The following is a 22,111-nucleotide window of genomic DNA, read 5'->3' as shown; positions in this document are numbered from 1 at the left end:
TTATATTCTGCTTAATGACTTGGAATCCAAGCGGATTACAACAATAAAACAAGATATAGTTACAAATTCTAAAAAACCTCTATCCTTACTCCCCAGTATAAAAACATAGTAATACTAAAAGGAAATTAAACCAGAAGGACATTAAAACAATAGTATAAAATAACAGTTAAAATAAGTAGGAGATTTGTAGGCAGTTTATAGCGGGGTCCAGATAGGATGGAAATGAGGATGGAGAAAAGTGGAGGGGGGAGGCAGGTAAATGGAGGTGGTCTAGTCTGGAAAGACTTGTCAGAAGAGATCAGTCTTATTAGCCTTCTTAATGGTTTCCAAGGTGGTAATCTGACGGATCTCGGTCGGCAGGTTGTTCTAGAGTTCAGCAGCTGCTCCTAGACGCTGGGTCACTGCTGAGAGTCTAGTCCTCTTTGGTTGAAGCAGATTCTTCCCAGCAGAATGAAGAGTGCAGGGAGGATGATATGGGAGAAGGTGTTCCCGCAAGAAGTCAGGACCCAAGCCATGTAGGGCTTTAAAGGTTAAAACCAACACTTTGTATCTTGCCTGGAAACTAACAGGCAGCCAGTGAAGGGATTTTAAAACTGGTGTAATGTGGGAAAAATCTAGATGTACCAGTAACCAGCCTAGCTGCCATATTCTGTACTAGTTGAAGTTTTCAAATTTGACACAGAGTTACAAATTCTAAAAAACCTCTATCCTTACTCCCCAGTATAAAAACATGTACAGCGCATTACAAAAGTCAAGCCGAGAGGTTACCAGTGCATGTACTACTGTTTCAAGGTCTTCCCGCTCCAGGAAGGGGTGCAGTTGCATATCAGCCGAAATTGAAAGCAAGTGATCATGACCATCGCACTTCACTACATCTCAGAACTTGAAAACATTACCTTTTTGGACTGGGGTTCTGGCCTCAGTGATTTTGGAAATTATACTCCAAAGAAGGGTTCTGGGAACTGATCTCGAAAGAAGGATTTTCAACAGTACCAGCCAACAATAAGAAAAGCATTCTCCTTCCCTCCCTTCTAAGTTTGATTGCTGATGAAGAAAAGGTTTTAGAGAAAATGAAGAGTGTATTTCAATGTTTTGAAGGAGGAAGGGTGGCAGTTTAGGTTTGGTATAGAAAACAAATTCCTGGGCTGAGCATGTGCTGACAGGAATCTGTTGTCTTCACTCTCCTCCATGAGCCATTCCACATGGTGGACCACAGAGCTCTCAGCAAAAACTAAAATAGATTCTGCAAGGCTGAAATATTTCTAACCATGGCTAGGATTATGAATTTTTAAACTTTTTAATGTTTTCTATCTGTGTGATATTTTACATGGCAATTCTTCATTTTCAGATTATGGAGAAAAAAGATCTAGCTGGAAAGGCCAACAGATTGAAGACCAGCAGTGGCAATCTGCTAAATCAAGCACAAGCAGCACAAAAGACATTGCAAGGTAACTTGAAAGGCAAATAAGTGACGTGGGGGTTGAGCAAAGCTTAGTAAGGTTTTAATATTGCTATTATAGACTTTGCCTTGTTAAGAGCTGATTCACACAGTCTTTACTACCCTGATTTCTTGCTGGGAGACTTTCCCCCACCCTAAAATTAGATGCTTGCACATGTAACAAAGTTATATCAGATAAAGATGTTGGGTCTGAAGGAATTTTCGCTGATATTCTGTGATTCTACACTGGGGGAGCAGTTTAGAGAAACAAATTTTACTAGCTAAAGCTTGAGATGGTATGATCTCTGTGTAAGGGCTTTGCTGCTTTAAAATTGCCCTATAAATTAGCTCAGAGTCTTCTATAACATCCATCCCTAATAAATTTTAATAAACATGTAGAAAAAGCTTTGACTTGTTTAAAAATGGTTTTAAAATGTTGAGAATTAAAGGAGTTGGAGTCATGCACCCAAACATATTTCCAGAACACAGAAAATTGCACGCAGAGCACATCACTCCTAAAAAAATATAGAAGTTGTCCTTCCTTGATTTAAAGCAGAAGCAGAGTTATAGAATCATAGAGTTGGTCAAGTCTTGATAAAGTTCCATACCTACCTACCTCTTCCACCCACTTTCCTCTATTTTAAACTGTTTTAAATTTTATTGTAATGTTTTTTAAATCTGTGAGTCACCTTGGGTCCCTTTAGGGGAAAAAGTAGCAAATAAATAAATAAATTTTCACCTTTACACCCACATGAAGTTAGATTAAAGGTTGCAGATTCCCCACTCCTGCTTTAAATGATGAAGAAAAGCCGGCACATAGGATATATAACATCCTTATCACAGATGCTGACCATGCAGGGGGCAATATGTGTCACAATTTGAAATACCCCTGTCACTCTATAGTAGTAGTTTTTAACCTACTACTAAAATTAGTTCTCAGATATCTTAGACCTAAATCCGGTTGTCAGTCCTAAGTTGAATGTATCACTAAATAACAAATCAACACTTACATAAACTCTATGATTCTAAGGGAGTATAGTTGGGGATAGAAATTGGAAACAAGTTCTGAATATTTATTTGTCTCAATGTTCTAAACACTTATTCTGTGGGAAACTACTTTATAGGTTGTAGGATATTGGATTTTTAATAAGAATTAAATGTTTCCTATGTATATTCAGTGCTCATTTAGCTGTAATTGCAGCTAAATTTAGAACTGAATTCAGCTTTGCAGCCACTATTTTTCAAATATGGTTAGAGACTAAAGCAGAGAAACTTCAGCAACATTAATAATTATAAACCTGTTTCACTCCAAATTACCTTACAGAAATTAGCCCAGCTCTTGATGATATAAAGAACCAACTTCAAGATGCCAAGCGTAAGAAGAATATGATTCAAGGAGATCTCACAGTCTTTCAAAATGAACTCCAGGGGATAAAGAGAGGTAAGCAATTGGATGCAGATTTTTACTACTGTATGTAAATGTAAGCATTTATTATTTTTATTTATTTGTTACAAAATAGCTGTATCAGTTGGGAAGGAGAATGGCAAGAAAATAAGGAACAAAAATATTTATTAATTTTAATACTGTAGATCTTAAGTGACGCAAGAATTGTAGAATCATAGAACTGAAAGAGACCACAAGGGCCATCCAGTCCAACCTCCTGCCATGCAGGAAATCACAGTCAAAGCATCCCTGACAGATGGCCATCCAGCCTCTGTTTAAAGACCTCCAAGGAAGAAGACTCCACCACAAGTTACTCTTTTTGTCACCACTCTTTTTGTCACTACTTTTTTGTCACCACAGGTTATTCTTTTTGTCACCACTGAAAAAGAAAAGATAAATACCATCATGAATCTTTGTGCATCTTTATCTTTTTGCTAGATGGCATAAACAGCATGATCATGAATGCAAAGAACATGGTCAAAAATGCCAATGATATTACTACTAATGTACTTGATGAACTGGATCCAATTAAAACAGAGGTTGAAAACATAAAAGATTCCTATGGAACCACACACAGTGCTGATTTCAACAATGCTCTTAAAGATGCAAACAATACAGGTAGGTGGTTCCTTTGCTTCATTAACCTCTTCTAGCCTTTTGAGATTGATATTAACAGGCAATGTGACTGTTCAGAATGTTCTTGACATGCCCTTTCACCCCTTGGCAAACTCATTAGAATTGGTTCTTTCTAGAAATTCTAGCACATGCTAGAAACTCCAGCTGAGACTGTAACCAGATAGTCTGTGATATCAGGAGGCATATTCATGGCCATGACGTCAGGAGCATGGTCACACTCTCTGACACTATCTGTCTTATCTGGTGTTGTAGGGGTAGAGATCCAATCTGACACTGCAAATCTGTTCTCCATCACTGATCTAGAATATTTGAAGGGACACTGCCAATCAGAAATGGTGCTGGAACTCAGAGAAGTTCCAAATAATATTGATATTGAATTGCCCTTCCTGATGTCAGGACTGTTATCATCCACATTTCTCTGCCCCACTAGCAGTAGTCAATGAGTGAAGAAAAAGGCAAATTTACAAGTTGAATATGACATTATGGCGCTGGAATATGAGGCAGAATTGTCACATCCTGCATCAGCCCCACCTTCTTTATAACATGCAATTCTACTCTCCATTGCATTTCTGCTCTGTACCACTTGTACCAAGAAAGCAAAACCACTACATAAGCAAAAGCTTGTCTTGAGTTTGGCATCATTTCCAAGTTTAAAAAAAGTCATCCAAAAATTAGATTTTGATAGGGGAGAGATGTTGGGGGTCTTGGGAGACACTGGGTTTAGGGAACAACAAAAGTGGGCTTCAGTGTGGCATGGATCCCATGGGCTACTCCTTTCCCACCCCGGTTTACCTTCTTAGCTGTATCTTGTCATACTTGATCTCGGCAAATAAAGAAAAAGGAAGTGTTTGATTAGTGATTATTTTTTCTCTGATCTTTATTTTATTACTCTTAATTAGAAAACAGTAGGGTGACCTTTGGCAAGTCACACTCTTTCAAATTCAGAGGACAGCAATAGTAAAACCTTTCTGAGGAAACTTGCCAAGAAAATCCCTACTGTCTTAGGGTCAGCACAAGTTTAAAAAAAAATGACTTGGAGGCATACACCACCACCAACAAACAACAATAATTAAACTGATATACGTTATTTAAATTAATAATTGAATTACTGTACTTTAATAATCATTTTAATAGTTAAGGCAATAATGAATCTGGATAATTATACTCTGTAAAATTGCCTGGCATTGAATAAGGAGGAACTTGAGTTTCTTTATTTTCATGTGATATTATGCACATTAAAGTCAACTTATGGCAACAAAGTCATAGAATCGTCTTGGTAAGATTTGGTCAGAGGAGATTTCTCATTGCCTCTGTAGGACTGAGAGAGTAATCTGTTCTAGATATCCAGTGGGTTTCCATGGCTGAGCCAAAATTCGAATCCTGATCTTTCAGAATCCTAGTCTAACACCCAAACCACTATGCCATGCTGATTGTTAGTCAGTGTAGTATAGAAATTTGACAGTTGGATTCAGGGAGACCCAGATTCTAATTTTCATACACAGACATAGAAACCTACCAGGTGACCTTGGGGAAATCATATTTTCAGCCTCAGAGAAAGACAGTGGCAAGTCTCCTCTGAATAAATTTTACCAAGAAAACTGAATGATAGAATCATCATATGTCAGAGTCAACTTGAAGACACAGAACATTGTTATTATCCTATAGCAAAACAAATTTGTTCATTTGCGGGAGTAATTTTTGGTTTTGGTCCAAACAGAATTCAGCCTGCACCAGTGAATTCTAGCTATTATATGCCTAACTTAAGTGACTTATATTTGACATTTTCTTATATAATGTTCCCACCTTCTCTCCTTTTTCAAAAATGTTGCCAACAGTAAAGAATTTAACAAATATCCTCCCGGATCTATTTAACAAGATTACAAGTATCAACCAACAACTTATGCCAATAGGCAACATATCGGAGAATATAAATCGCATCAGAGAGCTCATCCAGCAAGCTAGAGACGCTGCAAACAAGGTGTGTGTTGCCAATTTCTATTGCTTCCTCTTTCCTTTATTCTAATTTGTCATCACATGTTCACTAAAGTTTCTTGCTTCATCTCATCACTAACACATTTCATTAGTGATACTCAGATGCCTTTAGATCCTCTGTAAATAAAGGATAAGTGTGTAGGCCAGGCTCTGTTGAGCTAGCAGTCTTTTTCCTTTAATGATGTAAAGCTAAACTGGCTAACAAAGAAGGTATTGCTTTTCTCTTTGTTATCTATATGTACAGTGGGCCCTTCTTATCACTTCCATCCTCACCCTCCCCGCACAGATGAAAAAAAACACAGGACCTCAAATCCCACGGTTTTCAGTGGCAGTGAACACACTTTCACGCACAGCCATTAGCAGCAATGGGGCTTGCCATTGCTTAAATCCACGGATGGCAAGTTGTAGTTGGGGAGGGCAGGCTGTAGATGTTGGTCATCTGCAATCTGTTATTTGGGATCAGTTCAGGTGATCTTAAGGAGAAGTCACTTCTGAACAGAACAGACATATCAGCTATCACAAAGAAACTTCCTTTATCATCTATAGAGACTATACCCAGAAGCTTGACTTTAATGGCATTACCTCAGCTGCTACAGATGTTTTCATCTGAATCCACACTTAAGGCTCCTCCAGACAGGGCAAACACAGAATCATAGAATCATAGAGTTGGAAGAGACCGCAAGGACCATCCAGTCCGATCCCATTCTGCCATGCAGAAAATCTAAATCAAAGCATCCTCAACAGATGGCCATCCAGCCTCTGTTTAAAGACCTCTAAGGAAGGAGACTCCACTACACTCCAAGGGAGTTTGTTCCACTGTCGAACAGCCCTTACTGTCAGGAGGTTCCTCCTAATGTTGAGGTGGAATCTCTTTTCCTGTATCTTGCATCCATTGCTCCGGGTCCTAGTCTCTGGAGCAGCAGAAAACAAGCTAGCTCCCTCCTCACTATGACATCCCTTCAAGTATTTAAACAGGGCTATCATATCACCCCTTAACCTTCTCTTCTCCAGGCTAAACATCCCCAGCTCCCTAAATTGTTCCTCATAGGGCATAGATTTCAGACCCTTCACCATTTTGGTCACCCTTCTTTGGGCACGCTCCAGTTTCTCAACATCCTTTTTAAACTGTGGTGTCCAGAACTGGACACAATATTCCAGGTGGAGCCTGACCAGAGCAGAATAGAGTGATACTATTACTTCTCTTGATCTAGACACTATACTTTTATTGATACAGCCTAAAATCGCATTAATCTTGTTAACTGCTGCATCACACTTTTGATTCATCTTCAATTTGTGGTCTACTTGGACTCCCAGATCCCTTTCACATGTAGTCTCATTCAGCCAGGTGTCCCCCATCTTATATCTGTGCATTTCATTTTTCCACCCTAAGTGCAGTACCTTACATTTCTCCATGTTGAAATTCATTTTAGCTCTGTACAGGGTGCCAGGAAGAGGTGGCCGGGAGCCGCCTCTCTTTGCTGCATAGATGCGCTGCAGCAATCAAATTGTGCGGTGCAGCTATGCAAAAAAAGGGACCGCTAAAAATCGGCTCCTTTTTGCACCGTTGCAAACAGCTGGCGGCAGCACGAGCACGTCACTGCTGTGCGTCTCCATCTGGAGGCCGCACAGCAGTGACATCATCAATACGTGCGCCACCTATTTGATGCCGCACAGCAAGGATGCCCTAAGCATCACATGCGAGGGCCAACCATGACTTGGTTTTAGAAAAACTTTGGAAGAGCTCTAGAGTAGATCCAAAAAAATTGCCATAAACAGCCTCCCCCCACCAAAAAAATGGAATGAGTGAACATGGAGTCTGTTACAACCAGCCAAACCCAGGGAGATGTATTATGAGAACTCACACTTGCTTAGACCAGTCTGGAAGAGCCCTTAGAGAGCAGGTGGGATTTTTCAACATGGAAGATGGTTACAGAGGCAGGCATTAGACTTACATTCTATCTAATGTTACTCACTGTTTCCATTACTCAGGTGCTTTAGATTGTCTTGTTCCCAACCCTCTGGAGCAGGCTTTTAGGGTTCAAAGGGGCTGCAGGAAGGAGGGTCACCAGTTCTGGTAAAAGCAGTGGGATCTAGTGGAGGTAGCCTCCTGACTTATATGAATTTGTGACTGATTATGTTAATTTTTATTCTTAATAGGTTGCTATTCCCATGAGGTTTGATGGCAGTTCTGGGGTAGAGGTTCGACCTCCAGATATTCTTGAAGATCTGAAGGGCTATACTTCCCTCTCCTTATTTCTTCAAAGACCTCTCTCACGATTGGACAGCCCACAGCAGACTTCGGACATGTTTGTTATGTACCTAGGTGGCAAAGATGTAGGTATTTCTCGTTTAATCTATTCATCATTGTGCAAGAGAGGCAGTAAATATTTGAGTTATATGTTGTTATTGCTTAGAAATTGAACACAGGGGCTGAAGAGTATAGGGCAGAATAACTGGTTAATTAACAGGATCTAGCAGAACTCTCTGGCTTCTTGCAGTAACTATTCTCTTTTCACATAAATTTCTCTTTCTCGATCTTTCCACATCTTTGATCCTAATTGTCTAAATAATTCAATTACTTTGATAATGCACACATCTAAACAAAGAACACTTGGATTGGAGCAGGGTCACTTGTCCCCAAGCTTGTCATAGCCCCATTTATTCTTGTCCACAAGGTAAAGGAATCCCCTAATTGGGTCTGAGCAGCTCATTGGCCCCATCTCCCCGAACTGAATCTGTTTCCCACGTTAAAACTGCCCAAACATGTGACAACAGTAGCAGCAACCCTTGTAAATGGCAAAAGGAAAAGGAGGGTAGGTGGAAGTATAAGGTTCTTAAGCGAACTGAGCAGGAAAGCACTGATATCAGTACCTGATTTAAATAGCCAGTGAGCTGACTGGAAGAAGACATTTTCTTGACTTCCTCCAGTCCTGTCCACTGGCTAACTTAGCTGCACAAGATTGGCTGGCTTGCCCACTCTTCCCAGAGCCCACAAAAACTGTGAAGGCTTCTAGGAGGGGCAAATCAGCCAAAGAAAATGGGAACCACTGAAATATGCCTGATGCTGTGAGCTGCAAATGCCACTCCAGGTAAGCTGGAAACATTTTTTTGCTTGTTTAAAATTGTTTGATACTCCTTATCATGGTTTAGCATGATATGTAAACATAGACAGTGAATGTCTTCCATTTCTTGACTACCAAGGTAAGGGCAGTCCAAGACATTTTGCTGCTTTAAATGGAGCCGCAAATGGTAGCACACAGACACACTCTGTGATAAAATCTCACAGGTACCTCGGTGCTTTCCTGGCTGTAAAAAGAACAGCAGAAATAGATTAATAACAGTGCCTGCTACTAAAAGGATAATACCTGAGTAAATGGCCTCATGTGTTCTAACAGTAGGACTGACCCTGTTCTATAGTAGTCTAGTTGGGTGTAGTATGAGGGAGTTATAATAATTTGACAACAAAGAACAGCTGTACTGATGGGATGCTATGACTGCTGTAGAGAAACTTGACATGTGTGAAATGCTCTGTGGTCATAAAACTATTTCTGGCAGTGTTCCTACTAGTGGTCTGCCCTGAAACTGGACATTCTGAGGGCAAGTCAATGGCCATATTGGATCTGGGGAATGTGAACCCCATAATGGCTACATTATAGATGTCAAATTATGTACTTATCATGATTGCTGGCTAAGGAATCTTAAAATCCAGTTATATATTGGGGCAGGGGAGTAAGAAATGTCTAATAGAATTATCCGAAGACTGAAAAATTATAACATCTGTGGAGTTGTTGTTCCATTTATATTGGAATCAATCCAGTTTAAACATTTAATTTAAAAATAGGGACATGAAACTCTCTATACTCTTAACTTAAATTTCCATTTTTAGAGTTCCAAAGACTACATAGGCATGGCTGTTCGGGATGGCCGTCTTATTTGTGCCTACAGCCTAGGAGGCAGCACAGCTGAAATAGAAGTTCCTGAGCAAGTTTATGAGAGTGACACCAAAGATGCAACTCTGGATCTTGTGAGATTTGAGAGGTACAGGACACTATAATAAAGCCTTTCCAATTTTTATGGATTTATTATTCAAAGCCCTTTAATTATCTGTCCCTTATATTTCTTTTCTTTTTAGAATTTACCAATATGCAAAGCTAAATTACATTAAAGGTGCAACCTCCTCTTCACCATCAAGTCTAGGACCTTTTGAGGACAGCAGCGAGAATAGCTACACTCTCCTCAACTTAAATCCTGACAATGTCGTCTTCTATGTTGGAGGATACCCACCAGATTTTACAGTAATGTTTTTCTAACTGATGGAAATGATAGAATGAGAAGGAGCCTTTTCCCATGTAAACTATCATTATATAGTTGCTGTACATAAAGTAACTTGACAATAATATCCTGTAGGTAATAATATGTTCACTTTAAAAAAAATGAAATTCTATGTGAAGAATTATCCTGATTTTGCAGCAGAAGCAAAACTAACTTACTTTAAAATTATTTGTTCTGCTTCTCTTGTATGCAGAGACATTTGCAGAGCTATCTTTTCCCCCCTCCCAACCTAAGGAAGGGGCTAGTCAAGGATTTCTGGGGCCCCATTCAGACTGGCATAAAAGACGTGGAGGGAACTGGGCTGATCCGGATGCCCCTCCCCCGAATCGCTCCGTTAGCAAGTGCCCACTACAAATTTGAAATCGAATGCATTCTGTTTGAAATCGAATGCATTCTGTGTCTGCCGGTGAGGTGGCCGCTGTCAATCAAGCGATCGTCATGGTGACGTTTTGCAGGGCATTGGAAAGTGTCCTCCCCCTCCTCCCTTTTTTTAAAGAGCCAGGCACAGGGTTAATTTTTTATAAACCTGTGGGCATTTGGGTCAGATCTGCCCCTGTCCCAGGCAAAGGATGGAATTGTCATGCATTTTTTATGCTTTTAAAAGCAACATTTGTAGCTTTCCCTTTGCTCAAAAAAAATTGTTTAAAAATGTAACACTGATTGTAAGTGAAGTCTTTTGCAACATTGTAGCTTCCCCCTCTGCTGAACTGACCCCTTTCCACCTGCTTACACTTTGCCATTGCCTTCCACTGAGGCGGAGAGAGAGTGACCTCATGGAATCAATTGGGAATAAAGGGGAAATGCAGCGCATTAATAATAATAATAATAATAATAATAATAATAATAATCCAGGAGCAAGAGGAAATAAAGCACAAGCAAGCACACAGACATGACACCCCCAAAAAATGCGCATAAATTGTCAAAAGAGGCTGCTTGGGCTGCATCCATTTCCCTACATCCCCCAGCCTGGGCAATCCTCCTCTTCCTCCTTCCTCCTCCTCCTCCATCACTTTCTCCATCTCCCCCCCCACCCGCAGCCCTATGCAGCCCAGCCCCCCTTTTGCCACCTGTCACCCTTAGCATCCACCCTTTGGGCTCTTTCCTCCTCTCTCTCCCCTCCGATGAGGGGAGGGAATGCTCTAACCCATGGAATCAATTGGGAATAAAGGGGAAATGCAGTGCAGGCATTCTGACTGTAGCATCCGCATATAACAGTAATAATAACAATAACAACAATAATAATAATAATTAATAATCCAGGAACAAGAGGAAATAAAGCACAAGCAAGCACACAGACATGTCACCCCCCCAAAAATGCGCATAAATTGTCAAAAGAGGCTGCTTCTGCTGCATCCATTTCCCTACATCCCAGGCATGTCACCCCCCCAAAAAATGCGCATAAATTGTCAAAAGAGGCTGCTTGAAAAGGGGGGGGTTGTTTCTTTGATTGGGGGTTGGACTGGATATCCCTTGGGGATCCCTTCCAGCCTTGGGATCGTGAGGGACAAGAGCAATGGGGAGGCTGCGGGAGCTGGAAGTAGACCACCACCCCTTTTTCCCTCTGACACACACACACACACAAAAAGGGGGGGGGTTTGCCTGATGTGAGCTCTGTTCGTGACCTGAATTTTTTCCTCCTGCAAGGGAAGGAATGCCCAGCGACAGAGGGCTTTGGGCAGGGGATGCAGGGAAAAGAGGCTCCTAAAGAATGCCTTCCCTTGCTCCCTTCTTCCCAGGGCTCTTTCCTCCTCCCCCTCCCCTCCGATGAGGGGAGGAAATGCCTTGCCCTTTGCCCATCCTCTGACCTAAATCCCTCCCTCAATTTGCCTCGATCGTGATCGAGGCCAAGTTCTCATTCCCAGGACCCGGGTTTTTTAAAAAGAAACGGTATTTGCGCCGATTTAAAAAACACCGCGCTAGGGGCCATTTATCACGGAATGGGTGTGCAAGCCTTGGATTCGCTTGTGTGAGATTCGGGGTGAATATGAACTTCACGTGATTGATTCGGTTTCAGAACCGATTTTTTTAGTAGTGTGAATGGGCCCTGGGATGATATTATCTTTATTCCAATTTACATTTCAGCATGTCTCCGTTAATACTCAGGACTAAATATATGATTTCTCTCTTCTCATTTTTCCCTGGCAATAATCCTGGGAGGTAGATTAGACTGAGAATTGCTTTAACTCTGTAGTATGGATACACCTTTAGTCTGACAGTCTTAACCATTACACACCAGTAGTTCACAAATTCGGGTTCCTAGATTTTGATACCAGCTTTTAAAATCACCATCCAAGCATGATCAGGAATTTTGGGGGCTATAGTCCAACAACTTCTGAGGACCCATGTTTGGGAACCACTGTTCCCATTCAGCAAGTAAATGCTCCCAAATGTTTAGTTTAGAATTTTGGGCTAGAATTTTGGCTTTTTCTGTTAATTAAAAATACTCAGAATGTGGTATCCTAAATTTGTGCAAGCTGCTGTGACTGTACATTGCAGTCATGGAAATACAATATTCTATCACTCCTCATTGCAGGGTCTCATAGCAGTCACAGCTTTACATTTTTTCGTGTTTATACTGCCCATTGTTCAAATGATGCTATTGTCTCTGAATACTGTTTTTAATCTTCCAGCCTCCTGATACACTAAATCACCCTCGTTATGAAGGCTGCATTGAATTAGACAGCTTAAATGAGAGAGTTATCAGCCTGTACAATTTCAAAAAGACATTTAATCTCAACACTACTTTAGTGCAACCATGCAGAAGGTAATTTTTTTAACCAAATGACAAGTGCTATAAATAAATAAAATATATTTTGAATTTTATAATATATAATCTCTCATATTCTCTTCATCCCAGTCAAGGATGAGTAGACATACCCAGCTTTTAAAAGCCTTTAAGTTTACGTTTCTGTCATTTTGCAATGACATCTACAAGGCATAGGATTTTGTGAAAGAATCCAGTATACATTTGACTCAAAAGCAAAATAGAGTTGAGCAGATCGCAAAATTTAGGTATGCTAAATTGCTAGTCCTACAATCCATCTTGTATTCAGATCCTAATAAGACCATGCAGACAAGGATTCAGCTTCATTTCTTCATCTGATAGGTAATAAAATCTTCCTTCACTTACCAGTATAACACTGGTAATTAAGTGAAAACAGAAAAGATTCATCTCTAAGAGGGCACTGTTTAATGATACAAGGCAATCACCTTTGTGAGAATTAAAATTGGTTGTGTGGAACCAAAACTTATAACTGAGTGACACTTTAGGAAGAATTCACAGGACTTTACGTGGTGGGATTGATATGAGTGGTATTGAGCAAAGATAAAAAGGGGTTGGGCATGGGATATCATATGCTCGCTCCCACCAGTCATGAACTTCATAGCTTGGCATTTCTCATCTTGCTAGTTAGTCTGATCCAGTAAAGCAAAAAGAAGATCAGTTTAGGAGTCAGTACTCGTGTTTAAGAACAGAAACTCAGTAGAAGGGAAACACTGAGGGGAAAGCAAGTGAATATCCTGCTATCATCCCCTCTTTTATTCCCTTTCCCTTTTATTTTTTCTTTCAAGGAAAAGTGTTACAGCTGCACTTTCTCTCCCACCCCCTTCCTGAACCATCTGATCCAGTGTACTCAGATTCATGAGTTGTCCTTCTGAATAAAGCTCAAAGCAGGAAGGCCTTCACTGCCAGAGGTGCACCTTCATCTGGCCTTTGGTTTAGAAATGTTTACAGCTCTATTCTTGTGATAAAACAAAACAAACATTGTATATAAGAATTATTAAAAGTAAAGGTTTCCCCTTTGATGAAGTTGTCGTGTTCGACTGTAGGGGGCGGTGCCCATCTCCATTACCAAGCCAAAGAGCCAGCATCGTGAAAGATAACTGTGTGATCATGTGGCCAGCATGACTGCACAGAACGGTGTTTACCTTCCCATTGAAGTGGTACCTATTTATCTACTTGCACTTTTACATGCTTTTGAACTGCTAGGTTGGCAGAACCTGAGACTAGTGATAGGAGCTCAATATGTCCTGCAACATCTGGGCCTCTAACTGTCGACCTGCCAGTCTTGCAATTGTCAGAGTCAGCATCTTTATCGCTGAGCCACTGTGTCCCATAGAATTATTACATATTTTAAAATTCCCCTTGTAAGACTTCATATTGGGAAACAATTTTTTGTTCTGTCATGATTTGTATAACATTTCTTTATAAAGAGAATGTGCTCATAGGATGGCAGAAGTTTTCATTTGTATATTCCCGTATTACAGATACAAAGAACAGTCTGCAAAAATGTATTTTGAAGGCACAGGTTACGCACGTGTTCATGCTGCTCCACAAAATTCCGTTCTTTTACGATATGAACAAACTATTCAGACGACTTCAGATGAAGGACTGGTATTTTTCGCAGAAAATCAGGTAATTTAAATACTTCTATTCATGTAGACAGCCAGAAGTGGAGGGATAAAGCTAAATGAGCATTGTGAAAATAACTGATGTAAATTTTACTTTTTCAAATTCTATACAATAGAAAATATGAAGTTCAGACATTTATGTCTATTGAACTGCAATAAGAACATAATTATTAGTGCAGTAAGAAAAAATTATTGATGTTGTGTGCCTTCAGGTCATTTTCTGTTCATGGCAACCTTAAGACAAATCTATTGTGGGGTTTTCTTGGAAAGATTTATTCAGAGGTGGTTTGCCATTGCCTTCTCTGAGGGTATTATTTGTCCAACATTACACAGTGGGTTTCCATTACTGAGCAGGGATTTGAATCTTGGTCTCCCAGAATCCTAGCGCTGAGTAAATATGCTCATTTCCAGTGAATCCTTCTAACATTTTGCATTATACATTCTAAATTTCAGGACAAGTTTATCAGTTTGAGAATTGAAAAAGGTCATCTAGTATTCAGATACAAAATAGATTCACAGCCACCAGAAGAGATAGAAAGCAAAGAGGTCATAAACAATGGAATTGATCGACTGGTAAGTGTCTCTATACCCCCTCATACCTCCCAAAGAGAAATCTTGATAATGTGATATTTATAAATCAATCCATCATGTTAATTCAATATTTTAAACAGACAACATTTGTACATTTTACAAAATTAAAAATCCCTGGTTATCATCTTGTAGATCTTTTATATTTGTTAATTCAGATAAGTAATTTTTTAAAACTTTACTTTGCTCAATTGATTTTTTTCAAAAACCCAATGGAACAACATGTGGCCCCAAAGCCAAACTCCTTTAGGCTTACACTGGTTTTAAATCTTTTTTTTCCATTTCAGGTTGTTTTAATTATTACTCCTCAGCAGTTCACTCTGATTGTTAAATCTAGAGTACAAGCAAAGGCAAACACATTTCGGTTTGATTCATATTACTTGGGTGGAGTTCCAGGCTTCATAAGAGAACGGTGAGTTGCAACAATCTTGAGAATAAGGACTAATTTCTAGCATAGAATTTTGTGGATGCAGAAGAAGCACATTGTGGCCTTTCATGCTGAATACAGTTGCTTCCTCTCCTTATATTTAATGTCTAGTATGAGTTGGCTGGGCTACAAGCAGTTTAGTAGATCATACGTTCAGGCTTAATGCACATTAATCTAAAAAGCAAAAAGAGAAAATGGATGACAAAATAGACCTTTCCAAGGTCTAAGATGAAATTGAATGATTCTACTTATAAGAATGAAGGAAACACCCTTATATTAAGATAGAGCATTTGTCCAGTTAGTTCAGTATTGTCTACAACAGGAATGGACAACTGGCTGAGGTCTTGGGGCTTTACATGTCTCTTACTGGACAGTGGAAGGTTGTACCCCACATTTTAAAAAAATCACCTCAAATTGAATTCTCTGCAGGCATGTGGGGCCTTCATGTTTTGTTCCTGCTCCTCCCCCCTCCCCATTTTAATAACTTCCAGTTATGAGGAAAAGGCCTCCCCAGCCTTAAACAGCCAGTGGGTGACAAAATGCGGTAGTGAAATTGCCCTTGAAGGGGGCCTTTTGAGTAAAGAAAAATGTTTACAAGGTTAAAAGATCTTTGGGGGCCTTGGCAGCTGCAAAATGCTCTTGAGAGAGTTGCATCTAGCCTCCAGGCCATACTTTCCTCACCTGTAAATAGCTCTCAAGGTACCAGCCTTAGGTTTTTTTTTTTCCTAGTCCTACCTGGAGAATCCAGGAACTGAGCAATGAAAAATATGTGTTCTGTTGATCTGTGCCTCTTCCCCAGCTACATCTCTTGCTAGTTGTTCCCCACCCCATCTTCCCATTCAATAAATAATTTCAGGGAAACAAGGTTAATCTCCTTTATAGTAGCAGGAACTGCATCAGCTCACTCCCTTAATTGACAAGAACTTTGGCATGAGAGGACAATCCACTGCTTTTTCTTCTATTTGTTTGGGGTTTTTTAAAAGCAGATAATGTCACTATTTCCCTGTAGATTTAGTTACTGCTTTAATTTTTTTAATGAAATATTGCAATTTAAAAAATTCCTTTGTAAGCTATCCTGAGAAAGTGGATAGATATTCTTTGGAAATAAATTATTTCTCAGATGGTATCTTTCTTAGTTAAAAGTGAGCTCCAATGGAAATTGATGCCACTTTATTCTTCCTTGTATTGTTTCAGAAATAAATACAGCATGATAATTAAATGACACTTCAGTGTTGCTGCACCTTATTATGTATATTCCTTTTATCATGCTTTAGTTTATTTATTTACTTATTTATTTGCCACTTCAGTGGTCAGAAAAGCAAGAGAAGAGAGTAGTAGCTGGGTTTGTATAAACCATTCTCTTGTATAATTCCACTTGCTTGTAGTTCCTTTGGGTATACACATATTCAAGCATTACTGTCTGAGGAAACTAGATGGTGCTCTGAAAGTACATTCAGTACAGATGCATACATACACTTAATATTGAGTAAGTGAAGCCACCCTTACTTTGGACTTCCAATTCACAAACACAGGCGCTCAGAATATAGACCTGAATGTCCATCGTTCATCGTTCTAATGCTGCATTTCCTAGTTGCTATTCTCTTTGAATTGAAGCAACATGCAGAAGGAGGGCCAGTGTACTAAGTGAGTTCAAGAGCTGCAATCTTTTCTCAGCCATGAAGTGACCTATGACAAGTCACAGTCTCTTAGCATCAGTTATTGAATTGCTGTGTGAAGATAAATCAGATAGATAGTGGCAAGCAATTCTGTACAACAGGAAAAGGAAATTGGTAGGAACAGTAACACCAGCCTCAAAAGCTTTTTATTGTTGTTGTTGTTGTTATTTTATTTCTGGAAGCAGCTTTAATATATCCACACCTCCATTTCGTGGATGCATGATGAATGTCAGAACTTCATTTGAGTCTACCCCTACCTTCACTGAAACTCTTGGTGTCAGCACAAAATGCCCTGATGATTGGAAGGTAATTTGTGTTTTCATTTGTTATTGTATTGGGAGCATTCAAAATTATTTAATTACAATTGTCTTTCATTTTAAAAAAACCCTTTAAAACCTTTTTAAAAAAGATATTCACTGCAGTGAGATTTTTATGAACCCCAAGTAATTCCAAAACTCATGTAAGAGTGCTAATCATACCTTCAGTATTACTAACAGAAACAAAGAAAGTCGGATCAGTAAGAGAAAAACATACTCATTATTACTTCTATTTTTAGCTTGTGAGAACTGCAACTTTCTCCAAGAATGGAGTACTTGGACTGAGTGATGAAGGTTTCCCATTTCCCAATGATTTCCAAGTTGGTTTTGGCTTTCACACATTAGCGCTTGATGGAGCCTTGTTAAATTACAATTTACGGGTATGAGAGATATATTTTTTTTATTTCAATATAAAATTGTTTGCTGAAAAATTTAAATTTTTTGTAATTTATTTCCAACTTCATTTGTGGATAACTTGTTTTTGTTTTCTAGCCTGATATACTTACTATACTCCTAAGAAATGGTTCTGTAATTGTACAGTTAGCTGATGAAGAAAGCCAGTCTAGCAAGAGATATGGAGATGGTTTAATGCACTATGTAACAGTAATGAAAGAAGGTGACACGTAAGTCCAGTATTTTGATTATGGAACAGAATTTTCTTAAAGACTTTACATTTGGTTATAAAGATCGAGTTTAAACTGCTCTAGGATTCTGACAGGGATGGATGTTAATCCTTAGACACAACAGAAGATCTTGTAACTCTGTAGGATGTGTTTAATGGTTCCATTTCACAATACTGACAATGACAAAATACAGAACCAGAGTATTTCTAATTTTAAGAATCAAACTAGATATCAATGTGTTTATGTGATAAGTAGTAGGAGTTATCCTCACCCACATAATGTCAATTTCTGCAGTTTTCATTGGAATTACAATTGAGAAGGTAAGAGTTAAACCTACCCTCATTTCATGTCATGATCCTAATGAAAATCAGCTAGGAGCCCTAGCATTTTTAAGTCCCATTGTGGATGGATACCACGCCGTTAAATTAATACAGGTTTATCCTCACTGTGTGAGCTCACACTCAATAATGTTTTAGCTCCAGATACTTAAACTGGCATAAGTCTTACTTGGCGCTTTGTGCTAATGCTTTCCTCATCTCCTTCCCTCATCCCATAGACAGTGCCATGAACCTGAGAATATGATTTGCTTTTATGTTTGGTTGTACAGAATCCCAATTTAGCCTTAAGTAGGAATCAGAGATGTTTTAAAACAAACTCCAAAGATAATGGTTTAAAAAGAAACACTAGTCCAAATAAGACAAATTCAAACTAGAGATTATTTAGCTATTTTAAACTGATGACCCAGAATACACTGCAGAAATATTCCAGTGAGACTGCTTTAACTGCCCTGACTCAATGCTAGGGAATTCTGGGAACTGTAGTTTTGTGAGACATTTAGCCTTCTCTGTCAGAAAGCTCTGGTGCTGTAATAAACTACAATTCCCACGATTCCCTAGCACTGAGCCAGGGCAGTTAAAGTGGTCTCAAACTGGATTATTTACGCAGTGTGTTCCAGGCCATCATCTCTGATTCATATATATGGTAATGCTGAGTTGAGAATCTGTAAACAGTTCCAAAGTCATCCTTCTGGAAAAGAAAAAGAAAGATACCTGGTAAGTCTTTGCTCAGGCTTATTTCATCTTATGCAATAACACTAAACTGTAGCTTAATATTACATGTGAGTAAGATCAATGTGTGCTTTTCATTCTTGTTTGGTGTACTATTTCTACAAACAAGCTTTCTTACATAAACCATGACTGGGAGCACTATATTTAAGAATGCAGAGGTATTCTCTGGATGGAACAGAAGAGCAATCCACTTCACAGTTGGGCTAAATTCCACATACCAGCTCACGTAGCAAGAACATCCAAATCACATGGAATGCTCCTCTGAGCCACCCAAGAATGAATCACAACAATAAGTAACCAATCTCTAATTTCACACTCCTTGGTAAAACTTCCATTTAATTTCCCATTGTACATGTACTGAGTGCTTCCCTTTCAGAATAGTGCACTCTGCAGACAGGAAACTTTCCAGACCAACTGAAATGGCTAAAACATGACCAGCACGTGCAGAATAACATCTTGGGTTTTTTATGCATACAAAATAACAGATGTTATTTCCTTCCTCTTCTGTGTTTTCTTTGAATGTACTTGCTCTAAAACATTCTTTTCAAACTCTTTTGATGTTTGATAGGAAGCTAGAAATCATGATTATGTGTTGACATGAATCCAGCTAAAGGAAAAATAAGATGAATAGTGAATGGTACCATTGTTTTGAAGACTGTGCCTGCAGTTGATTTGTATTAGCTTAGTGGGTGGGGAGCTTCAGTGATTTGATTCTGGTGATATGAATCTCATGTGAAAGTTATCACAATCATACAATAAACCAGATAGTTGGAATTTCAATTTGTTATCAGCCTGTGACAACCAATTAGCCACTAGACTTCTTGTTTTAGAAAACACTGAGCTAACAATCACATTCAGGATTTTTGTGCTTGAACTGTAATTGTTACATATGATTGCTCATATTAACCTAATGTTTACATGAGATTTTTAAATCAGTTTGGGGTGTTGGTGAAATCACAGAGCAAAGAGCATACAACTTGTATAGATTCTTTGACTGTTCACAGAAAAACAGGGTTTGTTGATTTGTAATTGGTGCACATTCACAAGACAAAAGGGACTGTGTTGGTACTCAAAGTCTGTCTAGTACATGGTGTTTTCATGGCTTGAATTTTGCTGTTGGTCCAAAATAGAGTAGAACCCTTGGATCAATAGGATTTACATAAGTGTTGTTTTATTATTCAGTAATAGATTCATTAGGTCTATTCTGTTTGGAAATCACCAGTAGGATTTAGCTTGTGCCAGAAAGCAAAAACCAAATAGATAGGATACCCCATGTGGCCACATACTTTTACATAAATAGTGCAGAATCTGATTCTGATTAATCACAGTCCATTATAAAAGAAAAGAAAAAGAACAAAAGTCAGTTTGTCTGCACTGGTGATTAAATTAGCCAAGCCTTTTATTCCTGATATGCTTTGAAAGGAAAAGGCTATGCTTGAAATAATGTTAAACGCTCAGGGCACCATCTTTTGTAAATGTGAGGTTAGCATCCATTAGATACAGGGCACTGCAATAGCTGTTTGAATACTGCAGCATGTCCTCCTTCTGGAGGCTACTTTGACCTCTTAACTTGCCTCTTCTTGGAGACAGACAAAAACATTTTTGTTCAATCAGGCCTTTGTTAATAGAGACTGATTACATGATCTGTCTGCTACTCTGTATGATCTATTTTACTGGGTTAATTGCTTGAGTGATTGTTTTTTAATATTTTGGTTGGCATTAGTTATCAGGACCTATAAGAGGGGGAGAGTTAGCCAGAATATTGGATCAGGGCCTGGAGAACTAAGGAAGGGCTGATAAATCCCTGACAGCCCACTCCCTACAAACAAACAAACCTCACAACCCCCTTCCATTGCATTATTTTACAAAGTTTAGCAGACATGTAGCTCTTCAGGCATTTTCTTGGTTTTTTACATGAACCTATCTAATTTTTTAATGAAATGCATAGATCATTTCACTCTGTGAAATCGGGTGTATTCACTTAAGTGATTACCACATACTGCTATTTCACGGGAAGAGAAGCAGCTTTGGCAATGCTGATCACATGATGCTGCCTCCCACCCATAGCTACCCTGTCCCCCAGCTGTCTCTTTTCATTCATGGCAGAACCTATGAAAGAATGGGCAATCCTGCAGAGCTCTAGAATTGTGTAACAAAGTTGGGGGGGAACCCCCCCCCCCCCTCCAAAAAGTATGGTTGGTAGAACATAAAGGAAGGAGGTGGGGTTAAGGAGAGGACAAGAAGAGAGCACAATGGGGCAGCAGCCTCGGGAATGAATGAAAGAACTGAAGAGATGGCTGCGCTATAAATTGTATGTTTGCATTTTATTTTACTTCCATGACTGCAGTGAGAAAGGTGTGATAATCTCCTTAGACTTTTGAATTCTGTTGTTGTTCATAGCTCACATTGACACTGTAAACAGGAAGACCACCAGTTCATTATATAACGTAAATCTACTATGTTTTTCAAGTCCAAATTTGACAAGTTCTTTTTTAAAATCCACCCATTTCGTATTATACCATTATCTTTACTGAAAAAAGACTCAATTTCTTGAGCTTCAACACAGTCTTGTTCCATCTGGTAGAAATTTTCTCAGAGGCCCTTTTACTTGTGCTTTATGCTGTAAAATGGTTTTGGAACAATAGTTAAAAAGTGATAAACACACCTTATATGCAAGTAATGAAATGTTTAATAGTTCTGCTCAGAAAAATTTCCCTCTGGTTTGTATTTTTCTTGTTCCAGGCTTCAAATGTTGATTGATGATGTCCCTGAGTCAACAATAGTTGAAATGCTTCCTATAATAGGAAGGAAAACACTCAGTCGGCCAATAGAACTTGGTGGTAATAATTTTGAAGGTTGCATTTCCAATGTCTTTATACAAAGGTAAACATATATTAATAAATTTTTATTTACGTGTAGTAATGTGCTTACTGGAATAAAATAGAGTTATTAGCATGGATGATACACTTGAGAACATGACTGAAATAGAATATCTGCATTATTTGAAGTGGAAGGAGAATGCCTTCATGCAGTATATGAAAATGATAATGCTATCTTGTGCAGGGTTCAGACCATCCTTCCCCTGTGTTTCCTGTTGCCTGCACTTCCCTCTCATTTTTCCTAGTCTGTCATGTAAGCTATAGGAACAGGTCCACTTTCAA

At 39.0% G+C, this 22,111-nt stretch overlaps 1 protein-coding gene across 1 annotated transcript in view; it reads left to right on the top strand.

Moving 5' to 3' along the window:
- LOC121917420 (laminin subunit alpha-3-like) overlaps positions 1–22,111 on the top strand; it is a 176,128-nt gene that overhangs the window by 135,890 nt on the left and 18,127 nt on the right. The window contains exons 55-69 of the mRNA XM_042443368.1: positions 1,349–1,448; positions 2,763–2,879; positions 3,321–3,500; positions 5,354–5,496; positions 7,668–7,844; positions 9,397–9,548; positions 9,643–9,805; positions 12,473–12,606; positions 14,109–14,256; positions 14,706–14,825; positions 15,128–15,252; positions 17,129–17,249; positions 17,500–17,640; positions 17,753–17,883; positions 21,693–21,833. Coding sequence (XP_042299302.1) covers positions 1,349–1,448; positions 2,763–2,879; positions 3,321–3,500; positions 5,354–5,496; positions 7,668–7,844; positions 9,397–9,548; positions 9,643–9,805; positions 12,473–12,606; positions 14,109–14,256; positions 14,706–14,825; positions 15,128–15,252; positions 17,129–17,249; positions 17,500–17,640; positions 17,753–17,883; positions 21,693–21,833 — 2,093 coding nt within the window. The remainder of the gene's footprint in view (positions 1–1,348; positions 1,449–2,762; positions 2,880–3,320; positions 3,501–5,353; positions 5,497–7,667; positions 7,845–9,396; positions 9,549–9,642; positions 9,806–12,472; positions 12,607–14,108; positions 14,257–14,705; positions 14,826–15,127; positions 15,253–17,128; positions 17,250–17,499; positions 17,641–17,752; positions 17,884–21,692; positions 21,834–22,111) is intronic.

Source organism: Sceloporus undulatus, unplaced genomic scaffold (genome assembly GCF_019175285.1).
Source record: "Sceloporus undulatus isolate JIND9_A2432 ecotype Alabama unplaced genomic scaffold, SceUnd_v1.1 scaffold_17, whole genome shotgun sequence".
Classification (NCBI taxonomy): Eukaryota; Metazoa; Chordata; class Lepidosauria; order Squamata; family Phrynosomatidae; genus Sceloporus; species Sceloporus undulatus.
The sequence above is the reverse complement of the archived record's forward strand: the minus strand, read 5'-3'. Positions and strand labels throughout refer to the sequence as shown.